The 26,493-nt window shown below is 42.3% G+C and overlaps 1 protein-coding gene across 6 annotated transcripts in view; it reads left to right on the top strand.

Moving 5' to 3' along the window:
* The first annotated feature begins 7,522 nt into the window (after positions 1–7,522).
* Positions 7,523–26,493, top strand: part of REV1 (REV1 DNA directed polymerase) — a 61,920-nt gene continuing 42,949 nt past the window's right edge. For 3 of the 6 annotated variants that reach the window (XM_074815072.1, XM_074815067.1, XM_074815071.1), the window contains exons 1-3: positions 21,723–21,808; positions 22,612–22,744; positions 24,518–24,686. In XM_074815072.1, coding sequence (XP_074671173.1) covers positions 21,752–21,808; positions 22,612–22,744; positions 24,518–24,686 — 359 coding nt within the window. In that variant the 5' untranslated portion in view covers positions 21,723–21,751. Of the gene's footprint in view, positions 7,752–8,404; positions 8,752–8,942; positions 9,032–21,592; positions 21,638–21,722; positions 21,809–22,611; positions 22,745–24,517; positions 24,687–26,493 lie in introns of those variants that run through there. The other 3 variants (XM_074815070.1, XM_074815068.1, XM_074815069.1) reach the window with 3 other exon arrangements.

Genomic DNA, 26,493 nt, shown 5'->3' with positions numbered 1-26,493 from the left:
TAGTTAATATCAAACACTCCAAAGCATAGACCTTTACATAAGAACTAGTCACCCTAGGGTCTCTTTATAGTCAGTGGAGACAGGTACATTCAAGGCTAGCTCAGCTGTAGGTATCTAAATTAGGAGAAATCAATGCAATCCTTCATTTCTGGTTCCAATTGCATCTTCCGTGTCAGCATTCACTCCACTGCATCCACTTCAGTGATGTCAATAGCATTTTTCAATACTCACATTCTTAGAGATACCACAAGACCTCTCATGCAAAAATATGCCAGAGTGCAGCTCTGTCTTCCAAATTACCTCAGGATCCTTCCTGGCTGTTAACTGGAAGTTGCAATAGAATTGCTGTAACTTGTCTTTCTGGATATGGCACTCGCCATTATTCAGGTACCTCGAACCCTGAGAGACAGAACAACTGTACTGACTAATTTCCACCACTGCAAAGCTGAGCTCTTTATAAAGAACCCCAACAATAACACCTTGCTGTCTGTGCAGAGAGAAGAGAATATATGTAAGCCTGTTTGAATGCTGCCAATGGCATCCATTAAATCCCTGACCACAGTGCAAATAAAAAAACCTTGGCAGCACTGAACAGAAGTAAAATGTATGGATTTCCATATAACTGAGATCTCAAATAATTCTGAGGAGAAGGAAGACACTGACTCCAAGGAGAAAAAGGGAAAAATAGAACTGGGGATAACTGACCTTGTAAGAGAAAAATCCTTCCCCTGCCTTAACACAAATACAGACTACCTGGCGTTTACAGCAGAAAACTAACATTTCAGAGAGTAAGAACTCTCCTGTTATGCAACTTGTAAGCAGGCCAACAAGGGCCTGCAGAGTCCTGCACCCAGCAGGGAGTCCATCTGCTTGGCCACTGTGAAGAGAGATCCACGTTTCTGAATATGGAGAAACCGGGGAGTTAGGTGAGAGACACAGCTTTAGGCTTCTTTGTATTATTGTGATCCAATCCGCCTACCTAGGGTTCTGTTGTCAGCTTGGGTTTTTTTCCAGTTGCCTAACAGTGACTTTGTTGTTCTGAATAGACCATCCTGTGTTGTAGCAAGCACCTGCTTTTGGCAAAACTCCATAAGAACGTCTGTATCCAACAATGCTCCAAGCTCAGTTGGAAATGATGAAGAAACTACAATAAGGAACACAGCAATTGAAATCAAGGACTCCATCTCAACTTCTCTATGAAGTGGCCATGCAGAACTTATAATCAATAAGTGAATATTAGCCTAGGAAGACTATGGAAAGAAAAGGTCAGCAGCATAAAGGCACCCGTTATATTGTATCTATATATAGCTAGTATATTATTACCTAAGAATATATCTGAGTACTGAGTCATGGTTTCAGATTCATTGGAAACGGGGCTGCAGGTGGCAATCCACTCATGTATATTTGCTCTTCACAAAACCAATTTTGCATTGAGGGAGCTACTGAAACGGAGATGCCAGAGCACTATCAGGATGATGTAGAAATCTTTGCAGATGTGCAATTTTCGTCTAAAATAAGTTCCACTGCAGTGTCCTAGGCTGCTTCAGCACAAAATTAGCTAAAATAAAAACTTATTTTTATGTAGCCTTCCCAGTTCCAAGGGCAGATGCAGCCCTGACGTATGACTGGGGAGGACTCTTCATCCTTCAGCTGTGACCAGTCTGCACCAGTTAAGAGTGTTGTACCCGTCTATGGTAATGAGCAAGGGGAGGAGAGGACTGAGGGATCTTTAGACTCTTCAGTAAATGCACCCTTTGTGCAAAATAGGCCTGATGTATTGGTCCATTCTGGCCACTTTTACGCTACTCCAAAATGACTACTAGAGAGTAAAGTAGGTTGGTAAAATAAAGCCATCAGAACAGGCTCAAGTGCCAGCATTTTTTCTCTCCTTAGCTGGGCAGGTTGAAGACAGGAGGAGTATCCATTGGTGACACCTTTCCCTTCAACCACTGGTCTTGTGGACTGCAGCAGTAACGTAACAGCCACATTGCTCCATCATTAGCAAAATGCCTGGAGCTAACGAGTGGCTCTGATTTCTTCCAGCAGCCTTTCCAGGTTTGTCTGTTTCTCATCATTGTCTTGCTTCCCACCATTTTTTACCTAGATCTTTGTTCTCGTCTTGAGATTGTCTTCTGTGCAAAGAACCCCACAGCCATTTCCCCTAGTGCCAGGCCCAAATGCAGACTGCTGTTCTCAGCAAGTTTTGATCTTATGTTGTTTTATCCTTTCAGAGCTGTTCTCAGTGACATGCTCAGAAAAAGGAAAAGAAAGAAAAAAAGAGATTGTTTGCAAGTGTAGATTATCCTGCAGAGGTTTTTTTTTCCTGTGATGTTTAAAAATCATGCAAGAGAGACAGAGATTTCTATCCCTGGCTAGAAATCTTCCTTAGCTTCCTTCACTCTTGAAAGAGCAAGAGCAGCTCTGCTTAGCACAACTAATTAATTATGATTGTAATAAAACATATATTCTGCCTAAAAATATCTGACTGCATTGTGTTTTAGGAGCTAACAAAAATTGGCGTCATGGTTAAAAAGTACGTGTGCGTAGCGATAGGCCTGCTGTAACATGAATGGCAGAACCAAACGCTGCAGATGAGGTTTTACAATAGCAGTTTCACTGGTTACCATGAAACAATAGTGCTTGGTCAGGAAACTACTGCAATAATCTGCAGCTTTTACATGTCAATATTTAGGGCACCACTACAGTGGGCTGTGCTACTACAGCATTGCAGGAGTTGAGAAATGTGTCTCTCGTTCATAATTACCTCTACCCTGCGAGAGACGGGCGAAGCTGCAGATGAGCACGTACCCTCCCCTCCCTCCGACTGTCTGGCCGATTATTCACCGGCGCGGGGGGACGACGGTGCTTTTCACCGGGGCTCTTTAACCGTAACCCCGCAACACGGCTAAAGGACACCAGGGCGACCGCACCGCGTTGCCCCCGGGCCGGGGCCGCCTTCCCCGCGGGCTGCAGGACGGGGTGCGCCGGGGAAGAAAGGCGGCCCCGGGGGGGCAGGCGGGGCGGGCCGGGCCCGCAATGCAGCACCGCCTCGGCGGGAGCAGGGGCCAGCGGAGCGGCTGCGCCGGGCGGGCTCCCCCGCAATGCCGCCCCCCCCCGGCGGGTGTTGCTGCCGGGAGGGAGATGCCGCCGCCGGCCCGGCCGCGCTCGGGGACGGAGCCTGCCCCGGGCCGCCCCGCTGGTCCCCGCCGCTGGGGCCGGGCCGGGCCCAGAGCCGGTGCACCGGTACCCGGATTGATCCCGCCAGCTGCAGACAGCTGGAGCTGGAGGTGGGGGCGGTATGGGGGGGTGTACGCACGTGTTGGCGCGTGTAACGGCACCAGGGGCTCACGGGTTGTTGGACTGGGCGTGTAACGGCACCACGGGCTCGTAACGGCACCGCAGGCTCACGGGTTGTTGTATGGGGTGTGCGTGGGGATTGTACAAAACAGCATTGTGTGGCTTTTGCCTAGAAAAATATCGGGGGGGGTGAGGGTGGGTATGCTGCTGGATTACAGGGCTGAACCTACTGGTATTAAAACGGGTCCAGAGAGCCCAGGCAACACTTTGAGGTGAATTCAGTGCCCCCTATTCTCATCTCCGTGCTGCCTGAATAAAAAGCACATCTGCATTTACTGCTGAAAACTGAACTTGAGCTGGGGAGTCCCTCACCTGGCATGAATTCAACACAGGTGACCCTTCCAAGAACCCCCTGGCCAGAGAGCTACAGAGTAAGGACCTACCTACCATATGACAAGGAAAAAGTCCCATTAGCTGTCACGTTGCAGTCTTTCTCAATCGGTCGTTGGCCTGTCGGGGGAGTGCTGCTGCAGAGCAAGAGTTACAGAAGCTGCAGGCCAGTGATCACTGTGGAAAATCAGCGAGCACAACTGGTTGTCAGCTCCACGTTCATGAGCCTCTCTGTCTGGAGACGGGATGAGCGTGGTGAGGCACCTTTTTATACTATATGACCAGCTTGGCTCTAGCAGAGTCAGGCAGTTGTCACTGCTTTTTCTCTTACCTACAGACCAGCAAAATAGCAAGCAAAGGAATAACGAGTGCCAAGGTTCCTCCTTTCTCTGTAGAATAGCAAGAGATTGGCTCTCTGTTGGCCCTCATGTTCATATGTACTAGGACAGATCACTCTGGGAAACGCGTGAGACTAGAAGGAACACACAGAAGTATCAGCATGGGGACAGATCTTCCGTCAGAGGCTTTACATGCCTTTTCTGACAATAAGAGACCCAGAGTTATTCTATATTTATGACAACAGCCTTCAGAGGCCACAGCAGCCACAATCACTGCTCGGTCACATCTCCCATATTAGGCTACAAGTAACATGACGCTGAGCCTCTCACGTTTCACCTGGAAATTCCTTTGTGCTGAAGTTACTGGAATGACATCAGATGTACTTTTTGTAAACTGAAGCAGATTTTGACTCAGAAAGTGGGATTTATAGGTAAAGGTTGCTCAACAATAACGCTTACCTCATTGAGATGCCCCAGCTGAGACCGCAGTCCCACTGAACTGAGGCCTGTACACGCGCTGCCTCTCTCCCCAGCCCCAGATTTGATTCCAAACTCAGCGAACACAGCAAGAATGCTTTTACTGAAGTCAGCAGGCTTTGAGCCAGACTTCACCCTGTAAATATTTACACAATGAATAAGCATATGACCTGGTTCCCAGTCTGGCTACTATAACCTCAGATGTTTCTCTGTCAGCTCAGGGGCCTGCTGGTGCAGATGCAGTGCAACATGAGGGCTTTACAAGACACAGATGATCATTTACGCCTGTTAGTATTTGGCCCTTTTCATAAACTTTCCTATTTTTATCCTCTTTTTAATTCTTTTCCTTGTTCTGTTTCTTCTTAAACGAATATTGGCCTATTTTAACTAATTGTATGTGATCTTTGCTGAAAGTATACTATGGCTACTTCAGGCTTTTTCAGTTAACTCTTACCCCAGCTTTATTTCACAAAACAACATAGTTGTCCCCACATGGCTCTGAATAATTGTTGGTTCCTCTTATAATTTGCTTATATGTCAGCTTCTATTTAAAAATAAAATATAATCATTGACTAACCATTTTAAAGCTGTTCTTGCTAACCTAAATTAATCCCTGTTCCACTTGTCTTTCTGCCTTTCTGCTCCACAACTGCCCCCTAGAGAAATAGCTCTGTAAGGAAAAAATAATGCACACATCCAGTCACGCAGTACTTTTAACAGTTAGTTTGCCCCAGAATGGCAAGGACTGAGATTGGTAGAGGCGTTTCCCAGCAAAACTGGAAAACGCTGGCCCAGTGAAATTGATATATTTTAGATAACATAACTTTTCTGAACAAAGTATTTTTCAGAACCTTTTTTTTCCAGGTAATATAATTGCCGATGAAAATTAGAGAGAAAGCAGCCAGCCACAATGTCTGTAAAATTTGACACCTTAAAGCTGGTCAAAACTCTAGTTAGTGTTTCCTTCTGGCAGAGAACGCCCACATTTTGAAGAGAAGTTTCATGAAAATACTGAGAGAAAGCCAAATATTTGGGGTTGTCTCATGAAGGTGCTAGGAAGTTTCCTCTATTTTTCTAAGTGAAATGAAGAAACCCATTCTGGCTAAAATAGCTGATGGTCAACGGACCTAGGCAGACCTGAACTTGACTTTTCCCTTACCCTACCTGCATACTTTGAGCAGTATGTAAGTAACTATGGAGAAAAGTCTGGATATTCATAAAGGTCTTGGTTTTATCACACGGTGCACATTTTTCAGAGAACACAACTGTTCCTCTGTTCTGGCAATGCAGGTGGAGAAAAGAAGGTTCCACATAAGCATTTTTCTTACAGAGACATGTATGGCTTCATTCCTGAAACTGAGTCCATGTGAGTAGACTGACGTGCTTCTAGCCAAACTGGAGTTTTGCCCAGTATCAACAGGGACTCCTAGCAGATCTACCCCAGTAGATACAGTTGTAGGACTGGGGCCATTTTCTATTTATAAAACAAACTGCATGCAACAGAATTAGAACAGGTAACTCAGTAACAAATAAGTTTTCTGTAAGTAGCACAATGAATAAGCCTGGTTTCCTATGGATTTGTGTCTTATTTCCCCTACATTCTCATACCACAATAATGCCCACTTTCCTATGCAAGGATCCCCACATACCCTATGTCTTCCCCCACATCTGATCTTCCTTCCAGCCTCCCCACAAACACACCTCACAGCATCCCTAGTGCGCTCCCATGAGCTGTAACTGGGGAAGAACTGGAGAAGGGCCCACACGTTCTGTCACTGGTTTGGCTCTGGAATGTGTTGACAGGTGCTAGAAAGCTCGGGGTGGAAAATTACTTTGGGTGCTCATGCTACCTCACTGCTGCTCTTTCTAAGGAAACTTGTAAAGCTTCATATTGTTGAGGCCGAGATCCCTTTTTCAAACTGGGCTGAAACAGCCACTGGATTTGTAAGCTACCAGGGAAGAGCAGGTAGCACCATCACACTTCTTTCAGAAACCTAGCTAATAAAAACCTGCAGAATCACAGGCGAGGAGCCAGTGGGTGTTACTCCCCGTATCCAGCGAGTGAGGGGAACAAGCAGGCCCCTTTCCTGTGGGAGAAGTCCCTTCTACTGTAAGGCTGGTGAGGCCTGAACCTGGCCAAGCCCCACTCCAGCCACCAGGACCCAGCCAGGGCAGGCCCAGAGCTGCGCCGTGATTCCCCCCCCCGCCCCCATCCTCCCCGCCACCCCCTCCAAAGGCCCCGGTGGGGAGGGGGACGCTGCAGGGGCGGCCTAGCGCAGGCCCCTCCGCAGGGCCCGGCCTGAACGGCAGCCCCGGCGCTGCAACGGGCGGCGGGGGGAGTGGGGGGGCGCCGCCTCCCCGCCGGAGCAGAGGCTCTCCGCGGGCGGGCCGTACCTGTGCCGAGGGCAGCAGACCTGCCAGCCCCTTCCCCGCAGGCCGCCCGCCCGCCCTCCTCGGGGCCTGCCCGCCGCCGCCCGCTGCGCTTACGGGAGACGCGGCCGCACTGCAGGCGGACGCGCACACCCCTCGCCTCCGCCAGCCAGCCGGCCGGCCGGCCGATGGCTCCAGCCGGCCCCTGGAAGCGGGAGGGCCGGACTACACTCGGGCCAGTGATCCTCTCCGCTCCCGTCCCGTCCCGGTGTGAAATGTCCGCCCTCGCCGCCGCCGCAGCAGCCCCCGCGCTTGCGGCGCGCCCGTCGGGCCGCCAGGGGGCGCCGCCGCCCCGCGCCCTCCGCAGCCCACCCAAGCGCGGTGGGCGCGAGCAGCTCGCGCCCGCCCCGCCGTCACGTGCCCGGCGCGAGAGCTCCCAGCCCTCTCGGCGGCGGCGCCGCACGCGACTTTCCGCGGGCCGCGGGCCGCTAGGGGGCGCCCCGGGGGCGGGCGGGCCGGCCCGGCGCGCGCCGCTTGTTGACCGAGTCGGCGGTTGGTGGCGCGAGACTCTCTCGTGACGCGCTCGCAGGAAGGGCGGGGGGAGGAGGGGCTGCTGCTGGGGACACCGAGAGGGGGAGGAGAAGAGGGGGGAGAGAGGGAGGAAGGAAGGGAGGAAGGAAGGAAGGAAGGGAGGAAGGAGAGGGGAGAGAGAGAGGGAGAGCGCGGCCGGGGCTGAGAGCTGGGGAGGAGGAAGGCGGGCAGGAGGCGGTGGTTGCGTGCGTCCGTGCCGGGGGGAGCCGCGATGTGAAGCCCCCACAGGGCCCGGCAGGGCAGGCAGCGGCGGCGCCCCGGGAATGTGCGTCTGGGACGCGGCGAAAGGTGAGCGGCGGCGGCGGCGGCAGGGAGCTGGCGGAGCGGGCGCCTTCCCCGGCGCGGCGCGGCGGCCCCCGGCCCCCATGGCCGCCCGGCGCTCGCGAGCGCGCCCGCGTGCGGGGGGCGGGGAGGGGAGGGGGGGGGGGGGTGGGAAGCAGGAAGGGGGAGCCTGAGGCAGCTGCGGGGCCCGCAGCCCCTGCCCTGCCCCAGCCCCTCCCTGGGCCCGCGGCCTGGTCCTCCCCCTTCTTCCCAGCGCGGGGCTCGGCGGGGCGGGAAGGGGGGTGGGGAGCGGAGGGTGGCGCGCGGGGTTATGTAACCGGCGCGGGGGCCTCGCTCGGCCCCGCTTGCCCGCGCGCGCGGGAGGGTGTGCGCGCGGGCGGGGCGGGGGGGGGGCGACGGGGGACGACGGACCCCCGGGGGCGCGCGCGCGCGCTCCGCAAGTTACCGCGGGTGTGCCAGGTGTGTGCCCGCCTGGGCCAGCCGCCCCCCCCCCCCCCCCCTCCTTCGCCGTCCCCTCCCCCGCCGGCTACGGCAACCGGTGCGTGCGTGTGTGTGTCTGTCACATGGGGCCTGCGCTTCAGACACAACACGGTTCCCCGGGCAGAGCCGGCGCGATGCTGCGAGCGTTTCTGCCAGCTAAGGGGTCATTGCAGGGAAATGGGTTGGAGGAGGAGGAGGAGGGAAGCCCCAAGCCCTGGTGCAGCCTTGCCCTCTTGAACACGCCACGCGCGGTGGCGCTCAGCTGTAGCAGCGTGTATCTGCGGTTTTCCATCGTGTTTGTCACAAGTTGTATTTGCTGAGCAATAGTGCTGGATGGAACCAGTGTGCGGAAAGGAGGAGGACCTGGGCTTGATAAGTAAGCCCGTGCTTACAAGCGCCGAGGGACAGATGTGTTCACTGATGCTTCTTCACCCCTTCTCCGTCGAATGTTGATGCATTTTGCTATATTGCTACCATTGACTTGACCTGTGATACTGAGCAAAAAGCCCCTGATGGGAGATGCGTGGTAATGGCATGTTAACCTTAAGAAGGGGGAGAAAGATAATATCACAAGCACATGCTAATTTTTTTTTTGGTGGAAAACCTGTGTGTTGTATGCTGTGATATTCCTGCATATTTATTGCAGGAATAATAATTCCTGCAAATGTAGTTATTTCAAATGCTTTAAGATTAATGTCAAAGTCTTCAAAATGACAGGGCTGCGAATATTCTGCGTGTGCTAATGAGAGATTTTCTTCAAGAAAAGATGAGTTGATGCTTGTTCTGCGTCTTGATTTAAAATCCAGGTACAGTCTGTGATACTGTAGTCCAAAGAAGCAAAACCAAGGGATTGTAATTTTATGATCTGAATTCATTATTCATTTAGATGCTATTGTTGCTCAGATAGAACTTTTTTAAACAGTTGCCTAATTACCATTACTTGCAAGAGGTTATAGTTAAAATTCATTTTTGGAAGAGTTCTGTCTTACTAAGGTTTATAACATTTAACACAGAAATCCAAATCTCTGACAAATTCTTTGCCATCTTGTCTCAAGCGTGTAGTTATTACCCATTCCCACCATGTTGGTCTTTCATTCAGTCCACTTCTTCCACTGGGCAGTGTACCAAATCCCTGTTAGTAAATAATCCCAAGCTGTCAGACTGGAGGTCATTGGTAGGACAGTATCGGTAGAGGCACAGTGCAGACACCTGCCTCGTGACTCACTGATGTTTAACTACTTGAAGAAAGATTGTTTTAAAAGTAAAGCTCTAATAGGAAAAATACATTAGCATATTTCAAGCCTCAATAGTAAACTGATTGTACGTTTGTCTGCGTACAGTATATGTGTCTTCGATACATTATTCAATAATTAGCCTTTCAAACATAGCGCCAGTCCGTCTTTCTGGACAGTACGTACGTACTGTTACTTAGTCACAGCCTGTTCTGATGCAGCGATAGTGTGTTGTAACAGAGTGCTGATTTTGATTAGTCTCTTTTGATTCCTTGAACCAGATGTCTTTTTTTAAAGGAGTTTCATGGCAAAATTTCAATCTTTCTACCATCCCTTTCGGTTACTAGAGAGATTTAAAAAAAAAAGTAAGAATGATTCAAACATGAAACCTGGTTTTGAGTAGGTAGGAAAAATTAACATGATTACACAGACCTTTTTTTTTTAATAAATCAGTTGTTCAGGACAAGCAGGAAAAGAATAACTTGCCTGACCCTGCCATGTGCTCTCCCCATTTAATTTGTTAGCTATTGTTTATTTCATGAAGAATGATTTTTTTTTTTGTATTGAACGTTTTTCTGTTTTAATTAAAGGTGTGTATTACTGTCACTGAGATCTCTGTCAGCTCTTAGCAGTGTGTTTGCCTGGTATAGAAATAGCAAGGGAGCTAAATATCCAAATGTTGAAACCCTCCCTCAAGAATACAATGTAGCTTAATTTGGTGATAGTGCCATGTGTTTACCTAAGCATAGCAAAATGAGGAAGAACTGGAAGCAAATAGAAATGAGAGTGTCCATGGAGTTGTAAAGAAAGTTGAAAGTAAGAGAGTAAATCTAAGTGGGTGCAAAAAACCGTGAGTAATTCTCAAACATGTGTAATACAGTATACTTGTGGAAGTGTCTTTTTTTTTGAGATACTTTTTTGTAGTGCGTCTTCCCCGAGAGCAGCTTTCTGCTCTGTTGCAGAAACCAGACAGCATTTTAATTGGAGACACAAATGTTTTTAGGGAGGAGGGCTTCCCATGTCTGTGGTCCCCCCGCTTCTGTGTTTCATGTGGAGTAACTGGTGCTCATAAGATAGAAGTCAGAATTAGGAAAACCTTCTTCTTGCTTTTCAGTAGAAGAGAGGTGAGTGTGTAGAACAGCTTTAAATTCAGGACTGATGATAACTTCCATTCCTGTGGCTTGTGTTTTCAGATCTGACTGAAGGACTGCTGCTACTGTAGTTAAGGCATCTGTGACTGTTAAATTCATCTAGGGGAGACTTTTAGTTTGGTATACCCATAGAAAGGATTGTTGTATCCTCCATATTCTTTGCTGTAAATGCCTAAGCAGACCATGGTCCCTGAATATCAGTGTTAGCTTTTGGGGAAAGTAACATTTTATTAATTGGGTGTGGGGAGGGGAACAACAACAACTCCCTTCCTATATCTCAGAGCTTCAGGTCTCCTGGTTGGTATTCTACCTATTTAACTGCTGAAGCTGGTGGTTTGAAATTTGATTGCTTGCATAAATAAAACTTAGCCATATGGTGGTTAACTCTTCTGTGTTGGTTTTGTTTTCTCTTCCCAGCTCTCTAAATACTTTAACCGAATCCTGACATAAGGGAGTTATTGGTTGTAACCTTCTTACTTGGTTTGCTTGAATTCATGCAGACCTTTTCAGCTTCTTAATTTATGAAAGTAAATAATCCTGAAAAAGAGAAAGCTAATTTTGCTTAGAAGACACTGCTCAGGTACCTTGCAGAGTCATTCTTGCAAATGCAGGTGGATTGGTTTGAACACCAAAACATGAAAGCAGTGCTGAAGCTGTGCGGAGTGAGGTTGAGAACTACTCTAAGGTTTTTCATATTGACTTAAGAGATTGGCAGTATTCTGGCAGAGTGAGATATGTGGTGTAATATTCAAAGTAAAATAAAGTTCTGTCTACCATGTTCATGACTTCATCTTTTTGAGGTGACTCGGATCAGCTGTTAGTCCAGGGCATGATGAGTCAGCATCTTGGACAAATGGTTTTACTCCACTTGCATCATTTTGGAAACCTAGGAGCTGTTGCTGTTTAAAGGAAGTTATGAAATTGCTGATAATTCTTACAGATAGGAAAGCCCATGATCTCATGGCGTGCAAGGTAAATAATTAGTGCAGCTTATCTAGTAGAGTGAATGTATTTTACCATTTTGTGCTTTTGACTGCAACTCCCAGTTGAAATAAAGAGCGAAAATAATGGTCTGTATTGAAAGGATACTGTTCTGGTTTCTGAATCTGTCTGTTGTTTTCAGGAAACATTAGAGCATTGGGAAACTGGAAACACTGGCTTTTCAGTCAGTATTTCCTAGACTTCCATGCTGAAATTGCCTTATTTGGTAAGCAGTTCCAAGAACCCTCTTATCAAGCAATACTGGGGGAGAGGTAGGGGTAATGACGTTTCACTCTTAATTTCTGGCTGATCAGGAATTTGAAGTTGTAAGTGTTGACCCTCCATAATGATTCCTGAAACTTCTATGATGATTTTTAACCTAAGTTCTGCAAACATCACATTTGCCTGGGATAGGCAAATGTTCTGTGGCCTTTTGGTATTGATCTATCTCCACTAAGCAGCAGTGTAACACTGTTGTTTCTATGTCAGAGGTCCTTAAAATACCAACTTAAAACCACTTCAGGCCAAGAATGCAATTCAGATTTTAGTTTTATTTAGAGATGCCAAAGAATTAGAGCATTTTTGTTTTATCCTAAGAACTTAGAACTACATTTTTCCTGAAAAACATAGAAACGTTGCGCTCTATCTTTTCACTTTCCTCTGTATCTAGGAGGAAACTAGAGAATATATTGGATCAGATCAGAAGTTCACCTAGGTAATAGTAAGGAAACAAACATACTGAGGTACTTCGCCATTATATTCTGAGTTCTTGTAGTTTGTTACCTTTGTTTTTTAAAAAAAAACCTTTTCATTCCATTCATCTCTTCAACCCATATGGATTTCTAGCATCATTGGTGTCCTGAGTCAGAGAAGCCACAAATAAACTAGACAATAGTTGAAAAAGTATTTCTATTTGTTTTGATCTCTCCACTTACTGGTTTCATCTGATTCCTCCTAGTCCTGTTGGTCTGAGTTGATGATAAAATTAATATCCATGGAGTAACGAAAGATGTAGAAAACTTGAGTAGAAACTAGAAACTTCAAGGCTAAGCATAGAAGCCATATCTTGTGAAGATTTTACTTCAGAAAAGATTTTGCACTTTGAGAGTTTCAAAGGCAAATCCAGAAAAACATTTGGGAACTTGACTACACGGTGTCAGCTGAAATTAAGTGATGTCATTCAAAAGTTGCTATGAACACAAATCTACCTATTTAAATACTGAATCTGTAGTCATCGATAATTTTGCTGGTAAAGTTACTTGACGACTTAGGGTTTTGCTGCTGTATGTGTTTACTGCTGCCCATATGTGAGTAGAGAGATGATTGATCCTCCATAGTATCTGACATCAGCTAAGACTTGAAATTCACAAAGTGGATGTCTTGTCTTTTTCCCTGAAAAGCTTGGCCTGATCAGCACCTGCTCTGTGTATGCTGATAACATTGAGCATAAAGCACAGTTGCCCTGGGCACTTCTAAAAAAAAAAAACCAAAAAAAACCCCAAACAAACAAAAAAAAACCCAAAAAACCAACAGAAAACAAACTAGTAGAGTAGAAGTGGTGCCTTCTCATTACATTACTTAGAGCATTGGCCTAGAGAGCAGATTTATTTCTGTGCCATTCTCTATTGCCAGAGTGGTTAATCTAGTTGGTGAGCAATCAAATTGGTCAGAAGCAAAGATAAGTTTATTGTGTGCACATACATACATGCAGGTGCTCACTCAAACACACATATATGTACACACACACGTGTATATCCAAACAAATACATAAAAATCAGTCAAAAATATGTAGTCTCTTTTGACAAGATTGCAGCAGTCTGCTGACCTGAAGTGTAGGGAATCTGGGGAAGCTGAAGATAGTGTTAAGTCAGAGGTTTTCGCCATCACAGTTCCTCTGAATTTGATACTACCAAATTCAGAGCATTCACAGATTCTTTGCTTTGATCACCTCATGAAAATTTTCCAGTTATTTATTTTCAAATGATTATACCTCCACTTACCCACTTTTCCAGCCTTGTTAAGTTTTTCTTTAGCTTTACAAGGACACGTCCTTCAGTTGTGCCTAGGAAGTCTTAGAAGGTCCTAAATCATTAGGCAGCAGCAACTCTTCTCATTATTTGGGAGGAGGGATTGTGGTTTACTTATGCTACCTACTGACTGCTTGACCTACGCCTCAGTGTAAGCTTCTTGTGTAAGACAGAAGTTGTGGGACTGGATTGTCATCAGACCGAGGAGTGCACGAACTAAAAACTTCCTAAACAAGTTCTGTTGATTTATTAGGTAGAAAAATGAACATTCTACTTGTCCTTTTCAAAGAAAACAATAACACAGTTCTATGTTCTCAAATACTATAGACAGCTAAACGCAGGGGCTTGAAGGAAGACTACCCAACTCATATACTCATCTCATTTATTGTTTCAGATACTCAAGTCCCAGAGAGAAAGATAATTTCCTTTTGGTGATTTACAGTCCATTCACTGTGTTGCTATTGAGAGTCCTAATTCCGCAAGCTATGCTTCTTATTCTGATTTTACTTAATGGATTTTATTCTGGAATTTAGGCATTTAGAAACTGGCATAAAGATTGTGTGTGCTAAGTCCCCTTGGGGTCAAAGCCCCAAAAGAATATAAGTGCAGAAGAGAAATAATGAAGTCGGTTGCTGTAGTCTGCTGAAACTCGCCAGTGTATTGTGGCAATAAGAACAGTTGTATCAAAGAGTTTGTATTTGAACTAAAAAGTGAATTGAGCTACATGATTAGAACAATGAAAATTTATGAAGAAGAGCCACTCATCACTGAGGAACTCTGAAGAAGGGGGGGGAGCTTTACAAAAAAGTGCAGAAATGTTGAAACTGAAGCCAGAGTCTTCTGTGAGCAGAAGAAAAATTCAACCAAGTTAAACCACTACTTGTGACAAGCTCTAAATGGACTGTAGCTGCTTCTGAGTGTTACTCCGAGAGTGGAGTGAAACATTGACAGTTGGTCTCAAACTGAATCTGGCTTGCTATTTTTCAAAGAACTAACCATCTCAAATGCCATGTATAAAAGCAAAGAAGAGTATCTCCTTGAAAACAGATTGCTCAAAGCTGGTGCAAACTGTGCAGTGATGCTGTTTTCTGTACCTCGAGCTCATGGTTCCTTAAGTTGTGACAATTAAAACAATTGTCTGTCCCAGACTCCAAGTCAGTTGCGAAAAGGACCAAACACTTTTGTCCTGCACAGCTCTCATATAAATGGTTACGTGCTGTGCAACTGCTTTAAGTCATTGTGATGATTCGCCAGCAAAAGAAATGTATATTTCTTAGTTGTTACTTGTATGTAAAGTATTTAGTCCTTGACGTTAAAGTAAACTGATCTGAAATAAAGACCATTTTGAGTTGCAAAAATAGTCCGTTTGGAAACTGGATTAGTTTAGCAAAGAGTTTCTGTGTCTCTTTCTGGGGGAGTGATTGAACAGAAGGTCAGAGTATCATTTCTGTGCTGTCAAGCTCAAATGCAAGTATGCATGAAACACAGTTTTAGAACAGTCATCTACACATAAGGAGTTGATTCTGAAGGACTTGGGTTTTTCCATGCTTTATGTGGGTTGTATGGTATTTCACCTTTCTAGCAAATGCCATGGATGTTCATTTTTTAGAAAAATACTATTTCTAAATTTCTTATACTCACAGTTTTGTGTCTAATATTTCATTTGCCCGAGATTTTAATGATTGTTCTTTCCTAATTTATATTCTTAGGTTTACTCAGAGGAGATAGGGATGGTGTTGGGTGTTTATGGGGACAGATATTTCTCAAGTGTTTTTCAGCTTATTTCATTTCTGTTGCTTTTAAATATCATCAAAGATTGAACTGCAAACCAGAACTTGACATTGTAACATCAGGTGCTTGTAGTTAGAAGTATGGGCACAAGTGGCCTAAGATGGGGAGCTGCTCAGTTTTAACTTTCTTTGAAAGCTTACCCTATGGAAAAGGGTAGCCTGCCGCTCTTGTTTATTGGGGAGAAAAAACATAAGCAGGGCTTGTTAGTGGAGAGTAGCTAGCTCATTGCAATTCTGTATCGACATTTACACTGCAGTTGGTAAGTTATAGCCATGACCCTAACAGTCAGTTTCTAGAAATGGCTAAGATAATCTTAAGATCCCACTGGCAATGGAAGGAACAGTCCCATCCATTCCTCTTTTCTGGCCTGTCTGCTTTGGCTTTGTCTGATGCTTTTGTGAGTCAGTTCAGCTTGCTGAACTGGCAGAAAACTACCCTGTAAAATTATGTCAATTTTCTATTGATTTAGTGAGCTGAATTGCACATAGCACTAGTATGAACATAGGAGTCATGTGAGTTCAGAGGTAGTGTAGAAGTTGGGAAGAGGGGATGAAGCCTTTTAGGCCAGCAGAGGTTGAAGAGCAGAACCATTCCTTTTGGTGGCAGTCAGCCATGAAGTTGAGTCAATCATCTTTTGAAACTTCACCCTGAGAGTTTATTTCCCACCTAGAATAAAACTCAGTTGCTTTGCAATGTGCTAATTAGTTTATTTTAATATGGAAGAGTAGAGTTAACTCCAAAGTGTCTTAAGATCACGGGCATTTAAAAATACAGTATCTTACAAAAACTTCTGAACTATCTTTTTTTATTTTTAAGTTCTTTTGATGGATTCTGAACTTTCCAATATGTGGTAGAAAACAGTTTCAGACCCTGTAAGCAGCAGCTCTTTTCCAGAAGACTCAGCCAAGAATAGGACTCTCTTGTGCTGAGAAATGTGTAAACACGTAAGACAGTCCTTTCCTCAAAGAGCTTGCAGACTAGTGCCAAGTAGAGTGGTGAGTTTGATGTGGGAGCTGGAATGCAGATGCATGAAACTCAAACAGGCCACAAAATACCCACTTGGTGGAAACAACTTTTAAGCCTTGCTGGGCTGGGATGGATTCAATCTACAGTTCAAGCAAAAGATTCTGATGCTCATTAGCAGTGACCTGAGATATCCATACTTCCATTAGCAGTAGAGTTACATCTTCAAGAGTAATGCTTGTGGTGTTTGAATATGTTAATTAAATCAAGTTCTTTTGCATTAGAGGACATTGACAGGATGTTCACTCTGGTCAGAAATGCAAAATAACTGTTACAATGTGTTATACTTTCACTCAGTTTTTAGTTATTTGAAATTGGATTATCTGGATTAGAAGTTGAGTCACAGTGCAGCCTCATTTTGGTTTTGGAAATACTTCATATGCTTTCCTGTAGTGCAGAGCTATAAAGTGTATATTCTGCCAGACTCAAGTTGGCTACTCAAAGAGGCAGCAAAAATGTCACTGCGCCATACACCTGGAAAAGGGAATGCTGAAGAGTATGGCAGAGACAGCTCAAGTTTGGGCAGGACTAGTACTGACCTGGAATTAAAAAGCCCATGAGGATCCATGTTCACTTATAGAGTCATCGAGATCCGTATTCTGCGCTCCCAAGCATTTCTCCCCATAATGCCTGTGGTTTTGCTCTGGGTCTGTCTGTTATCTGTTATCCCAACTGCCCGAGATAATGGAAAGCCACTTGTCTTACAACCACGCCATCCTGAATTTAAAGTATTTTAAAGAAATAACTTCCCTGCATCAGATGTGCTACAGATGAGATTAAAGCAAATATTAACATCAACATTCACATCTACATGCCTTGTTTTGCGCTCTAAAATCTCACAGTTGCTGTACAGCTCTTCTATACACACAGACATGTTTATAGAATTCATAAAATGTAGACTTAACATTTCATTCCATTACCTGGTCTGTAGGCTTTGATTAACAATCTTTAATAATAGGATTAAGTGATTGTGGATTGGGAAGTATAATGCTAGGCCATTAAAGCAGTGCACAAAGGGATGTTACATATCTTTTCCTAGTGTTTCTGAGCCACCAGTCATGTACAAAGCATCAAAACTCTTAGTTTCTCTTCTAGCTTTGGTTTTGAAAAGGATCGCCTAATAGAAACTTGAATTTTTAGTTAAATAACGCTAGTTTGTAGAATGGTAAGATTTTACTACTTGTATGTGGTCTGGAAAGAGATGCACGGCCAGTTATGTTAATTTTGATCACAAGAGTTCTTGACTTTTTTTTTTTTTCTTGAAAGCTTGTTTCTCTTGCACTGAAACTTGGATTCTATTCCTAGGATACTATTTCTACCTTCACAGGCTTTTGTGCAGTTTCAGAGTTTGTTGGGACTTTTTTTTTTTTTTAGTTGCTGAAGATTTCTTTGTATTCACAGGTCCAGAATAAGAGCATTTCAATTTTATTTAAAAAGCTTTTCTCTGGGCAAAGGATCACTTTATAGCTTGTCCTTCAGTCTCTAGAGATACCCTGAAAACTAGTAACTATGGTGGTTCATTTTCACCGAATCACTATGCCTTTGTGCTCTTGAATTTGTGAAAAGAGAACACTGTTCTGAAAAAAGTTATATGCTATAATCACAAGAAAAATTAACTCTTTTCTGAGATTGGCCTGCTTGTGATGGGTGTTTAATTCCCCTGTCTTGATTCCCCTCCCGCCCCCACTTCAAGGGTTCTTTACAAAGCATTTCTCTTACTCATCCCTTCATCATGATTCCTATAGAGGGAGAGTCATATCATCCTTATATTTCTTATTTCATGAACCGGTGAGCATGTTTCAAATCTTGCTTAACTTTTCCTCTGATTTAATTTATCCTGTGCAAGATGGCTCTCAAGCTCATTTGTTCCTTAGGTTTCAGAAAGGCAGCTGTAGTTATCTTAATTCTCAAGGAAAAATTCGCACTGTAAGCACAAGTCTTTAGCAGTGGGGATTCTCTTTAGTCCAGAAACCTTGGTTCATCATTCAGTTCCTGGAACCACAAAGGGAGAAACTAGCTCCCAGGTTTTCATATCAGCATTAAGAAAATAATCCACGACTCTCAAGACTTGAGCCAAAGGCATCTAGTAATGACTGAAGTACCATGTTCCTGACTTGTGATTTTTGACTCAGCCAGTCTGCTTAAATTCTAAACACATCTGCCAAGGAAACGGTAAATCATTATCAGATGTTGTGAGCAGGTATTACAGCCTAGCTTCTCTAGTTTTGCAGGCTCTAGGAAGACAACTTTTGAGCAGTTGATATGTCATGTTTTTAATACACTAACATAGTTTTGTTTTTCTGATTTCTAGTTTTAATCAAACTGGGACGTACCTATGATTATGATTTTGATTGCCCCCACCGGTTGTGGTGTTCTGATCTAATGGCTTTTAGACTAGAGATCTTTCTTCCTCACCTCTCAGTGTCCTAAATAAATATTAAATGTGTTTCAAGGTTTCAGAAAAGCTTACCCTCATGAAGGCAGTTCTTCAGTTTATCAGTCATTAGATATTTTAGTTTAAGCAAGAGGTTGTTTATATAGGGGTCAGAGTAACTACCTATCAAATCCTGTCTTCTCAAGAACTTGGTGTTTGGAATAAAGAGCATCTTTGTTAGACTGATGTTGTGGTTACTTATAGTGTGCATTTCATACAGTCTTGAAGGTTCTTTGGTTTTTTTCAGAATAAGAGATTCTTTTCATATGAGATTTTATTTTTGATAGACTTAGAATCATAGAACAGCCCCGATTGGAAGGGACCTCAGAAGACTATCTAGTCCAGCCTTTCATGGGTAGGGAAGTCTAGAGGAGCTTACCTAGTACCCTGTCCAGTTGCAGCTCAAAAACCTCCAGTGTTGAGGACTCAACTGTGTCCCTGGGGAGGTTGTTCCAATGATTGATAGTTCTCACTGTAAAAAATTTCTTTCTTATATCAAGCTGAAACCTCTCCTGGTGCAACCTGTATATACTGCCTCTTAACCTCTCTGTGTGGCTTCTTGTGAAGAGAGACCCTCTCCTTTTTGTAGCTACCCTTTAAGTCTTTGTCATCCTTTATTAAGAAGGAGAAAGGGTAATCAATAGTTAAAATTCTGGTGTCTCTTACAAGCTCATACACTGATACCTATAGTATCTAAAAACACTAGATGACATTTTAATGATTTTTTTTCTTGAACTTACACTTTTCTATTCTCTCCAAGAACTTCTTAGCCAGAAGTGATAGATTTGAACTACAGTTGACTTCAGCTGATGGAAAAATCCAAATTTTTCATATGAAAGAAACCATCTAGCCATTTCCAGTATGTACTGGCCTCTAAAGGAAAAAAGTCAATTTTGTATTTCATGTGGTCATCTGGCTCATCTCCTCTCATTTTTCTCACTGCTTCTTAAGAGTTCTGTGGTATCTATTAGGTATAATCCAGACCACTGAAAATTGATTTCAGAAAGCACAATGTCTTGGAAATTGGTCTCTGGGTAAGAAACGCAGGTACCTGGAGAGAAAGTACAACATACTGAGGAGGGGTTGCTTTGTTTCAATTGTTGGTGTAGAGCTGATCTCCTTGACACGTGATTAATCTTCGTAATTATATACATGTGTAGGTTATGTATCAAATTACAGCAAGTATAAGAAGAATAGAACCAGGTGTATCATGATCTTCCTGTGTTTGCAGAGGTCCTGAAACTTAGAACTGAAGCTTGTCTTTTCAAGGTGGTTATACCCACTTTGACTATAATTCTGTGGTTGCCTAATTTGCCATATTTGCAGCATTCCATGAAAATGATCATACTTATGAAAACTTCCCTGCAGCTGTGCCTTGTTCTGCAACCAGACTTGCCTGCAGTCCGAGGTGGTTTAACTGGATTTCAGAGTATGCCTGCTTGGTAGCTCTAGAACAAAAGGGATTTAAGAGACAAAAGCTAGAATTCAACTTTCAGCCAGGTTCAGAGGAAACAAAATCTTAATGTGATAAACGAAGCAGTCTCCGGAACAGTGCAGTAGAAGGCCTGCATAGGAAAATTACCAAAATGCATTGTTATCTCTATCCACAGCTGTATGTGCTTTCTGGTAGGCTCCGTTACTGGACGACGCTGTGGATAGTCCAGAGAATAGGTATCTTCTCAAAAGCAGACGAGGATGAAAAAAACCCAGTTGACTTCCTTCTGTGTATTAACTGTAGTTTTGTGCACTGTTAAGGAGGATAAAGGAATAAAAATTAAATATCTAATAAAATAAAGGTGACTGGCTTGAATTTTCCTCCTTTTAGTTTCAGAGTCCTGTCCTCACACTCTTAAGAGCTGATAGCCCTAAAAGACAAATCAGTGTTTTTATTTAGGGAACTGGTTAGAGTAGAAAGTAAGAGATATAATAGCAGGCAGTGATCTCATGATCTTACTACATCATTAATCAATATTTTAAAATCAGTGTTACAACAGCTATAGTTAATGTGAATCACTTGGATGCAGTGAGCAGTTGGCCACAGTCCAAAACACTTCTTTTTTTCTCTACCAGTTCTGTTCTAGGCAACTAATAGCTCATCTGGGGACACTGCTGTGTACAGCTCATGGTCCAGGGATAAGTGTCTTGCACTTATTGCACAATTTAGCTGGTTGGGTGTATTTATTTATTATTTATTAAGCAGCATGAACAAACAAACAAAACCCAAAGAAACAAATCACAACCCTAGCTATAGATCATACTAGATCATTTAAACAAATGGCTTTTCATTGACTATAAGATGGCGTTTGGGTTTTTTTGTTTTTATGTGATGTATTGTGTTGGAGCAACAAGTGTTTGGACCTTTTATGATTAGCTGTAAATCCACTGGTAAGATTAATCCAGTCTCTAGTACCAGGAGGTGTTTGCCTGCATCCCACCATGTAGATAGGATCAAATAGGAAATAAAAGATTGTTCCTGACTTGGGCAATATTTTGCAGGAACGGTAGCAATTGTATTTAAGAACCTTTTATTACTCCTTTTTTGTAGGACATGTGATGAACAGGAAGAATTTAATAAATCATAATGGAAACTGAACATTGTAATGAGTTTTTTGTATTCTGGGTGAATAGAACAAAACGTGCACATGTGTTTTTGACACATAACAGCAGCTGGAGTATGCATTACTACAAAACTGAGGAACTGGGGATTTATGCAATTTTTCGTTTCTAGGTTAACCATGTGACTCATATACTTCAGTGAAGCTCATTGAAAAATGTAATCTTTGTGATCATCTGTAGATGGCCTGTAATGCATCATTGAAATGCCACTGATGATAGGACTAAACACTTAATTGATCCAGCATTGTTCTTCCCATGCAGAAGCTTCAGTATGAGGCGGGGTGGATGGCGGAAACGGGCTGGCGATGGCGATGGCTGGGGAATATGGGTATGTTCAAAACCGAGTGGTTTGGTTTTGTTTTTAAGAGGTAAATGGCACTGTTGGTTAAAAAGGGTTTACAATTTTGCTATATATGCTAAATGTATGATATGCTATAAATTAAACCCTTTCGCTTCACTTGAAAACACATAATTAAGTTCAAAAGAAATTTTTTAAATTACCAGGTTCTGAAGTCTTTGTTTACAATAATCCACTAAATTGCATTATTAATAAGTACAGACCCTTGAATAGCTTTAAATCACCATTTAAAAATTAAACTAAATAATTTTAAAATTATTTATGGTTGTCTCCAACACATTCTGTATAGCTGGACAAACAATAACTGAGGCACCTAATTTACATAAATATTTACGATACTACTGTATATTTAAGAACTGAAAATACATGGAGCTTAACGAATATTTCCTACATTGTTTCTTTAGGCAATGAGCCTCAAATTTAGCATCCAAATTTCCATCAGTCCCTTACTTCTTTTTTCTTCTTTTTATTCTATAAAAAATTTTTGTAAAGATAGAATCTTTTTCTTATAGAATAAGATAAAAGAAGTATGAAATAAATCCTGCCATGTTGGTAACAAGATGCACTTATCTCGTAGATAAGAATTTAGGGTGAAGTATTTGCTGTTTTTCATTTGGAAAAAGAATATGTCTTTTGTATGTCAACCAAAATAAATTTGAAGGAATGCTACTTGCCTTTCCAGTCTTCTAATTGACCAGTTCCTGTCTGTAAAAGTTAGAAAATAAGACTAGCATCATGGGGTTTGTTTTGTTTTGTTTTAACTTAAAAACTAGGGCGGGTACATGTCGGCAAAGGTTAAGAAACTGGAGGATCAATTCCGGTCAGATTCAGCCATACAGCACCAGAGGGATGGAAGTTCATCAAGTATCTTTAGTGGAGTCGCCATCTATGTCAATGGCTTTACAGGTGAAGCTTTTATTTTTTTAAGGATCTGTTCTGTTTTGTTCTAGTGTCTGTTTACCATCCTAAGTGGAGTAAAGAACTGTAAAACACATGAGTTTGCAGCTAAGTAAATACATAACAATTACTGTATATCTTTTGTATGTTATGTTCCTTTGTGTTTCATGATTAACATTTTCAATATAATAATTAAGTTCTGAATATAAATATTACTTTACTAAATCATTTACATGAATAATCACTGACAGAAATAGGAGTAAATTCTTCTACCTTTCTGCGATCTTATTATTTGAACTGAAACCTTTTAACTTCCTCCATACTTCTACATATATTAAATTTTTAATTTTCCAAACTATTGATGGTTGGAGTGTATGCATTAAATTTATGTTTGGGTGGATATGTTGGGTTTTTCTTGCTCAGAGTGGTGTAATGCTTGAGACAGTGAACCCATTAATAATGGAAGGAAGAACAAGAGGAGAGGTGAGACATATGTATTCATTGTCTGTGATGGACTGATGGTGCATGTTAACTGGAGTAGGATTTTTAATCTACCGTACGTACGTTCATATTTCTCCTGGGTTCTGTAAAGCAGCTTAATAACCTTTTTGAAACTTCCCAGAAGTCTTTTTCAGGGACCTATGCCAGGAATGCTGTGACTATTACATAACTGATGCATACAGCTTCTATGATACAGAGCAGCACTGGTTTGAGCACAGGGCTCAAACGGTCTGGAAAAGGTTAAGGTGGACAAGTTAAACTATTAATACCTCTGAATCAGTTATTTAATACAGACAGTTTCCTTCATGAAAATCTAACCTTTGCATATTCTTCAAGGTACTACTTCCTAAATAGAGCTCTACAAGATGGTTGTTGAACAGGCTGGAGTAGGAAGTATAACACTTGGACAAAATGTGCGCTAGTTTTAGTTAAAAGTTAGAGGTATAATCAAGTGTTAGAAATCTTCTGAGGGTTGCCAGTAGGGCACTGGAAGGAACTGTAACTATTTTTTAAAAAATTTTCTTCCTTCCTGTATTGATAAATATTTTTTTTAGTATTTGTGCCAAACTTTTTATTCAAAACATTTCTGCTTGTGCTGACCCAAACCTTTTGGTGCCAGCATGACACCACTGCAAAGGTTTTCCAAAAGCTAAAACTTTGTCTTTTTCCCCCCCCCCCCCCACCTTTGCTTGCAAAATAAATAATCTTTTTAACGTGATTGAGGGAAAAAGAAGAGATGTTAGTTTTTAAGGTATTCTCTATTCCCTGTAACAATGCAAGAATAACCTGGTAAGAAAAGAATGAGTTAACTGCTTCAGTAAATCAGAAATTGTATAGTAGGAGTTTGGTGCTGTTGCTAAGCCCTTTCGGTATTCTTTTCTATTACTTCTGGGTATAAAATACACTCGCAAACTCTGGTGAGAAGATAAGTGAGTTAATCTAATATTGTGTTATGTTGATGTAAAGTGTTTTTTAATGTAGTTTAGCATTAGATCTACTTGAGTATTTTTACCCACTCCCTCCACCATATATGTAATGGGATGATCCTCTGTAACAAGTAGAATGTTTACATTTTGAATCAATCTCTTCAGAAACACAGTTTTCTACACTTACTGGAAATGTTTTTCTGATTTGTTCTTTGAAGAACTTGTAAAGTTTTTCAGGAGAAAAGCAATGGTTGGCACTCTTTCTGATCATAGCATCATATTTCTCAATTAAAGTTGTTTTTCTTACTCTATTTGCTGACACAAACCAGGAATATTTCTGATTTTAATTTTATAGATCCCTCAGCTGATGAATTAAGACGGCTAATGATGTTGCATGGAGGCCAATACCATGTGTATTACTCCAGATCAAAAACAACTCACATCATTGCCACAAATCTTCCAAATGCCAAAATAAAAGAGTTGAAAGGAGAAAAAGTAGTTCGGCCAGAGTGGATCATGGAAAGGTAAGTTTAGATCTACTGCTTTTGAAGGTTTCTCCTTCTGGAAAAAAAAAAAAGAAAAATTTGGAAAAACAGCATTATCGAAGATTGCATTTTGAGATTATGGTTTAGTTTGAAATAAATCTATCCTTGCAACAGCTGAGTAAAAATACCACTGTTACATTGAAGATATGCATCTTAGTGATTGTTCCTTAAGAAACTTCACTAAGAACATTCAGAAAGTCTCAGGCATGTCAGGAAACTGAACGTTATCCTGTTAATTCCATTTAATAACCAATCAATTGACCAGCCTTCATCTCAGTATGTTTAAATAAGTACAAGGTCATTGTTTTTTAACCTCTTGCCTTGTGCATTGCATAAGTTTCATTTCATCTGTAAATAAAGAAGAATGTCAATTGAAAAACATTTTCATAAAATTGAAATGAATCCATCTAAACATTTATTATGTTGTGACTTTATAGCAAAACAAAAACAAAATTTAAAAAAAAAAAGTTTTACTTACAAAGGATTTATGTTCTTTGGTTCCTCTGTGCACTGGAATGCATAGGATCAACTAAAGTTGTCCTCAGGTCCTTGAAAAAGATGATAGCATGGCTCAGAGCAGTTAATCTGGCTTGCATCTGTCTTCTTCCATCTGAGGAATCCATGGGAAATAGAATAGGCAGGAATACATTCTGGAGATCATTCTGTCAGTGTCATGCTAGTCTTAAGTAGCCTCTTTCCTAGATGACCAGCAGAAACAGGCAGGGAACTGTTCTGCATACATACTTGTAGAAACCTGTTTGCGGTTGCTATTTTCAGTTTATTGATTTTCAGTCCTTTGGATTCAGCTGTTTCACATCCTGTATCTTTAAGGTAAATTTTTTAAACTTTAGGCAGAAATTATAGGTTCCTCAGTTTGAAAAATATTTTAGGTACATTTTTTAAATAGTTTTAGGGCCATGAGTTTAAGGACTTGGAAAACTGGTGGTAAGTGTGTTTTTATTTGAAAGATGTGGCTGTTTTCACTGATGCCGTTAAAGCTGGTTATGATTTTAACCAAGTTGGAAAAATTGATTTGTATACATTCAGTAGAGACTTGCAGGAACCTGAGGTATGAAATCTAAAATTTTCCTTATGATGTCTTGTGTCTTCTGCATCTCCTGATTCTGGAAGGTTGTACTGTAGAATAAGTCAGAAGAACTGAGTATAGACAGATACATGGGGTTGGGCACAAGGAGACAGGGAACTCACTGTCTCGGTAGAACAGGGCTTGTGTCAGAATCTGGAATAAAAGCTAATTTCACAACACCACATCATTTTTTCCCTTCCTCAACAATATTGAAGAACACTCATTGGTTAAATACTCCATCTCTGTGTATGGAATACCAAATTGTGTTCTCCTCAGTAGATCAGGTAGTGAAAATCAGTACAGTGGATACAGAGATTCCAAATTTGTTGAAAATTCATGTGCACATCATGTTAGTGCAATATGATGGGTTTGGGGTTTTTTTAGTTTGATTAAGAGTCAACCCTAAAATGTTACTGTCACAAATTGCTAGTAAAGCAGTGTTTTTAGATCTTCAGTCTTGCCATCCAAGGTTGCAAAATGAAAAGGTCGTTTGTCTGTGGAGGTTTGATTTATTTCTTTGTGTGCACACTTTATGATCTAGTCCTTCATTAAATGATCACATGCCATCTTTTTTCACTATGGTACCTGCCACATTCTCTTCACAGAAAAGATGGAGTTCAGGTTGTAAATTGTTAATTCAGTGACTTGTTCTTTGCTTCCTGTCTCTGTAACCCTGTTCCTTACTTAGTGCATGTGACT

This window comes from Strix aluco, chromosome 2 (genome assembly GCF_031877795.1).
Source record: "Strix aluco isolate bStrAlu1 chromosome 2, bStrAlu1.hap1, whole genome shotgun sequence".
NCBI lineage: Eukaryota > Metazoa > Chordata > Aves > Strigiformes > Strigidae > Strix > Strix aluco.
The sequence above is the reverse complement of the archived record's forward strand: the minus strand, read 5'-3'. Positions and strand labels throughout refer to the sequence as shown.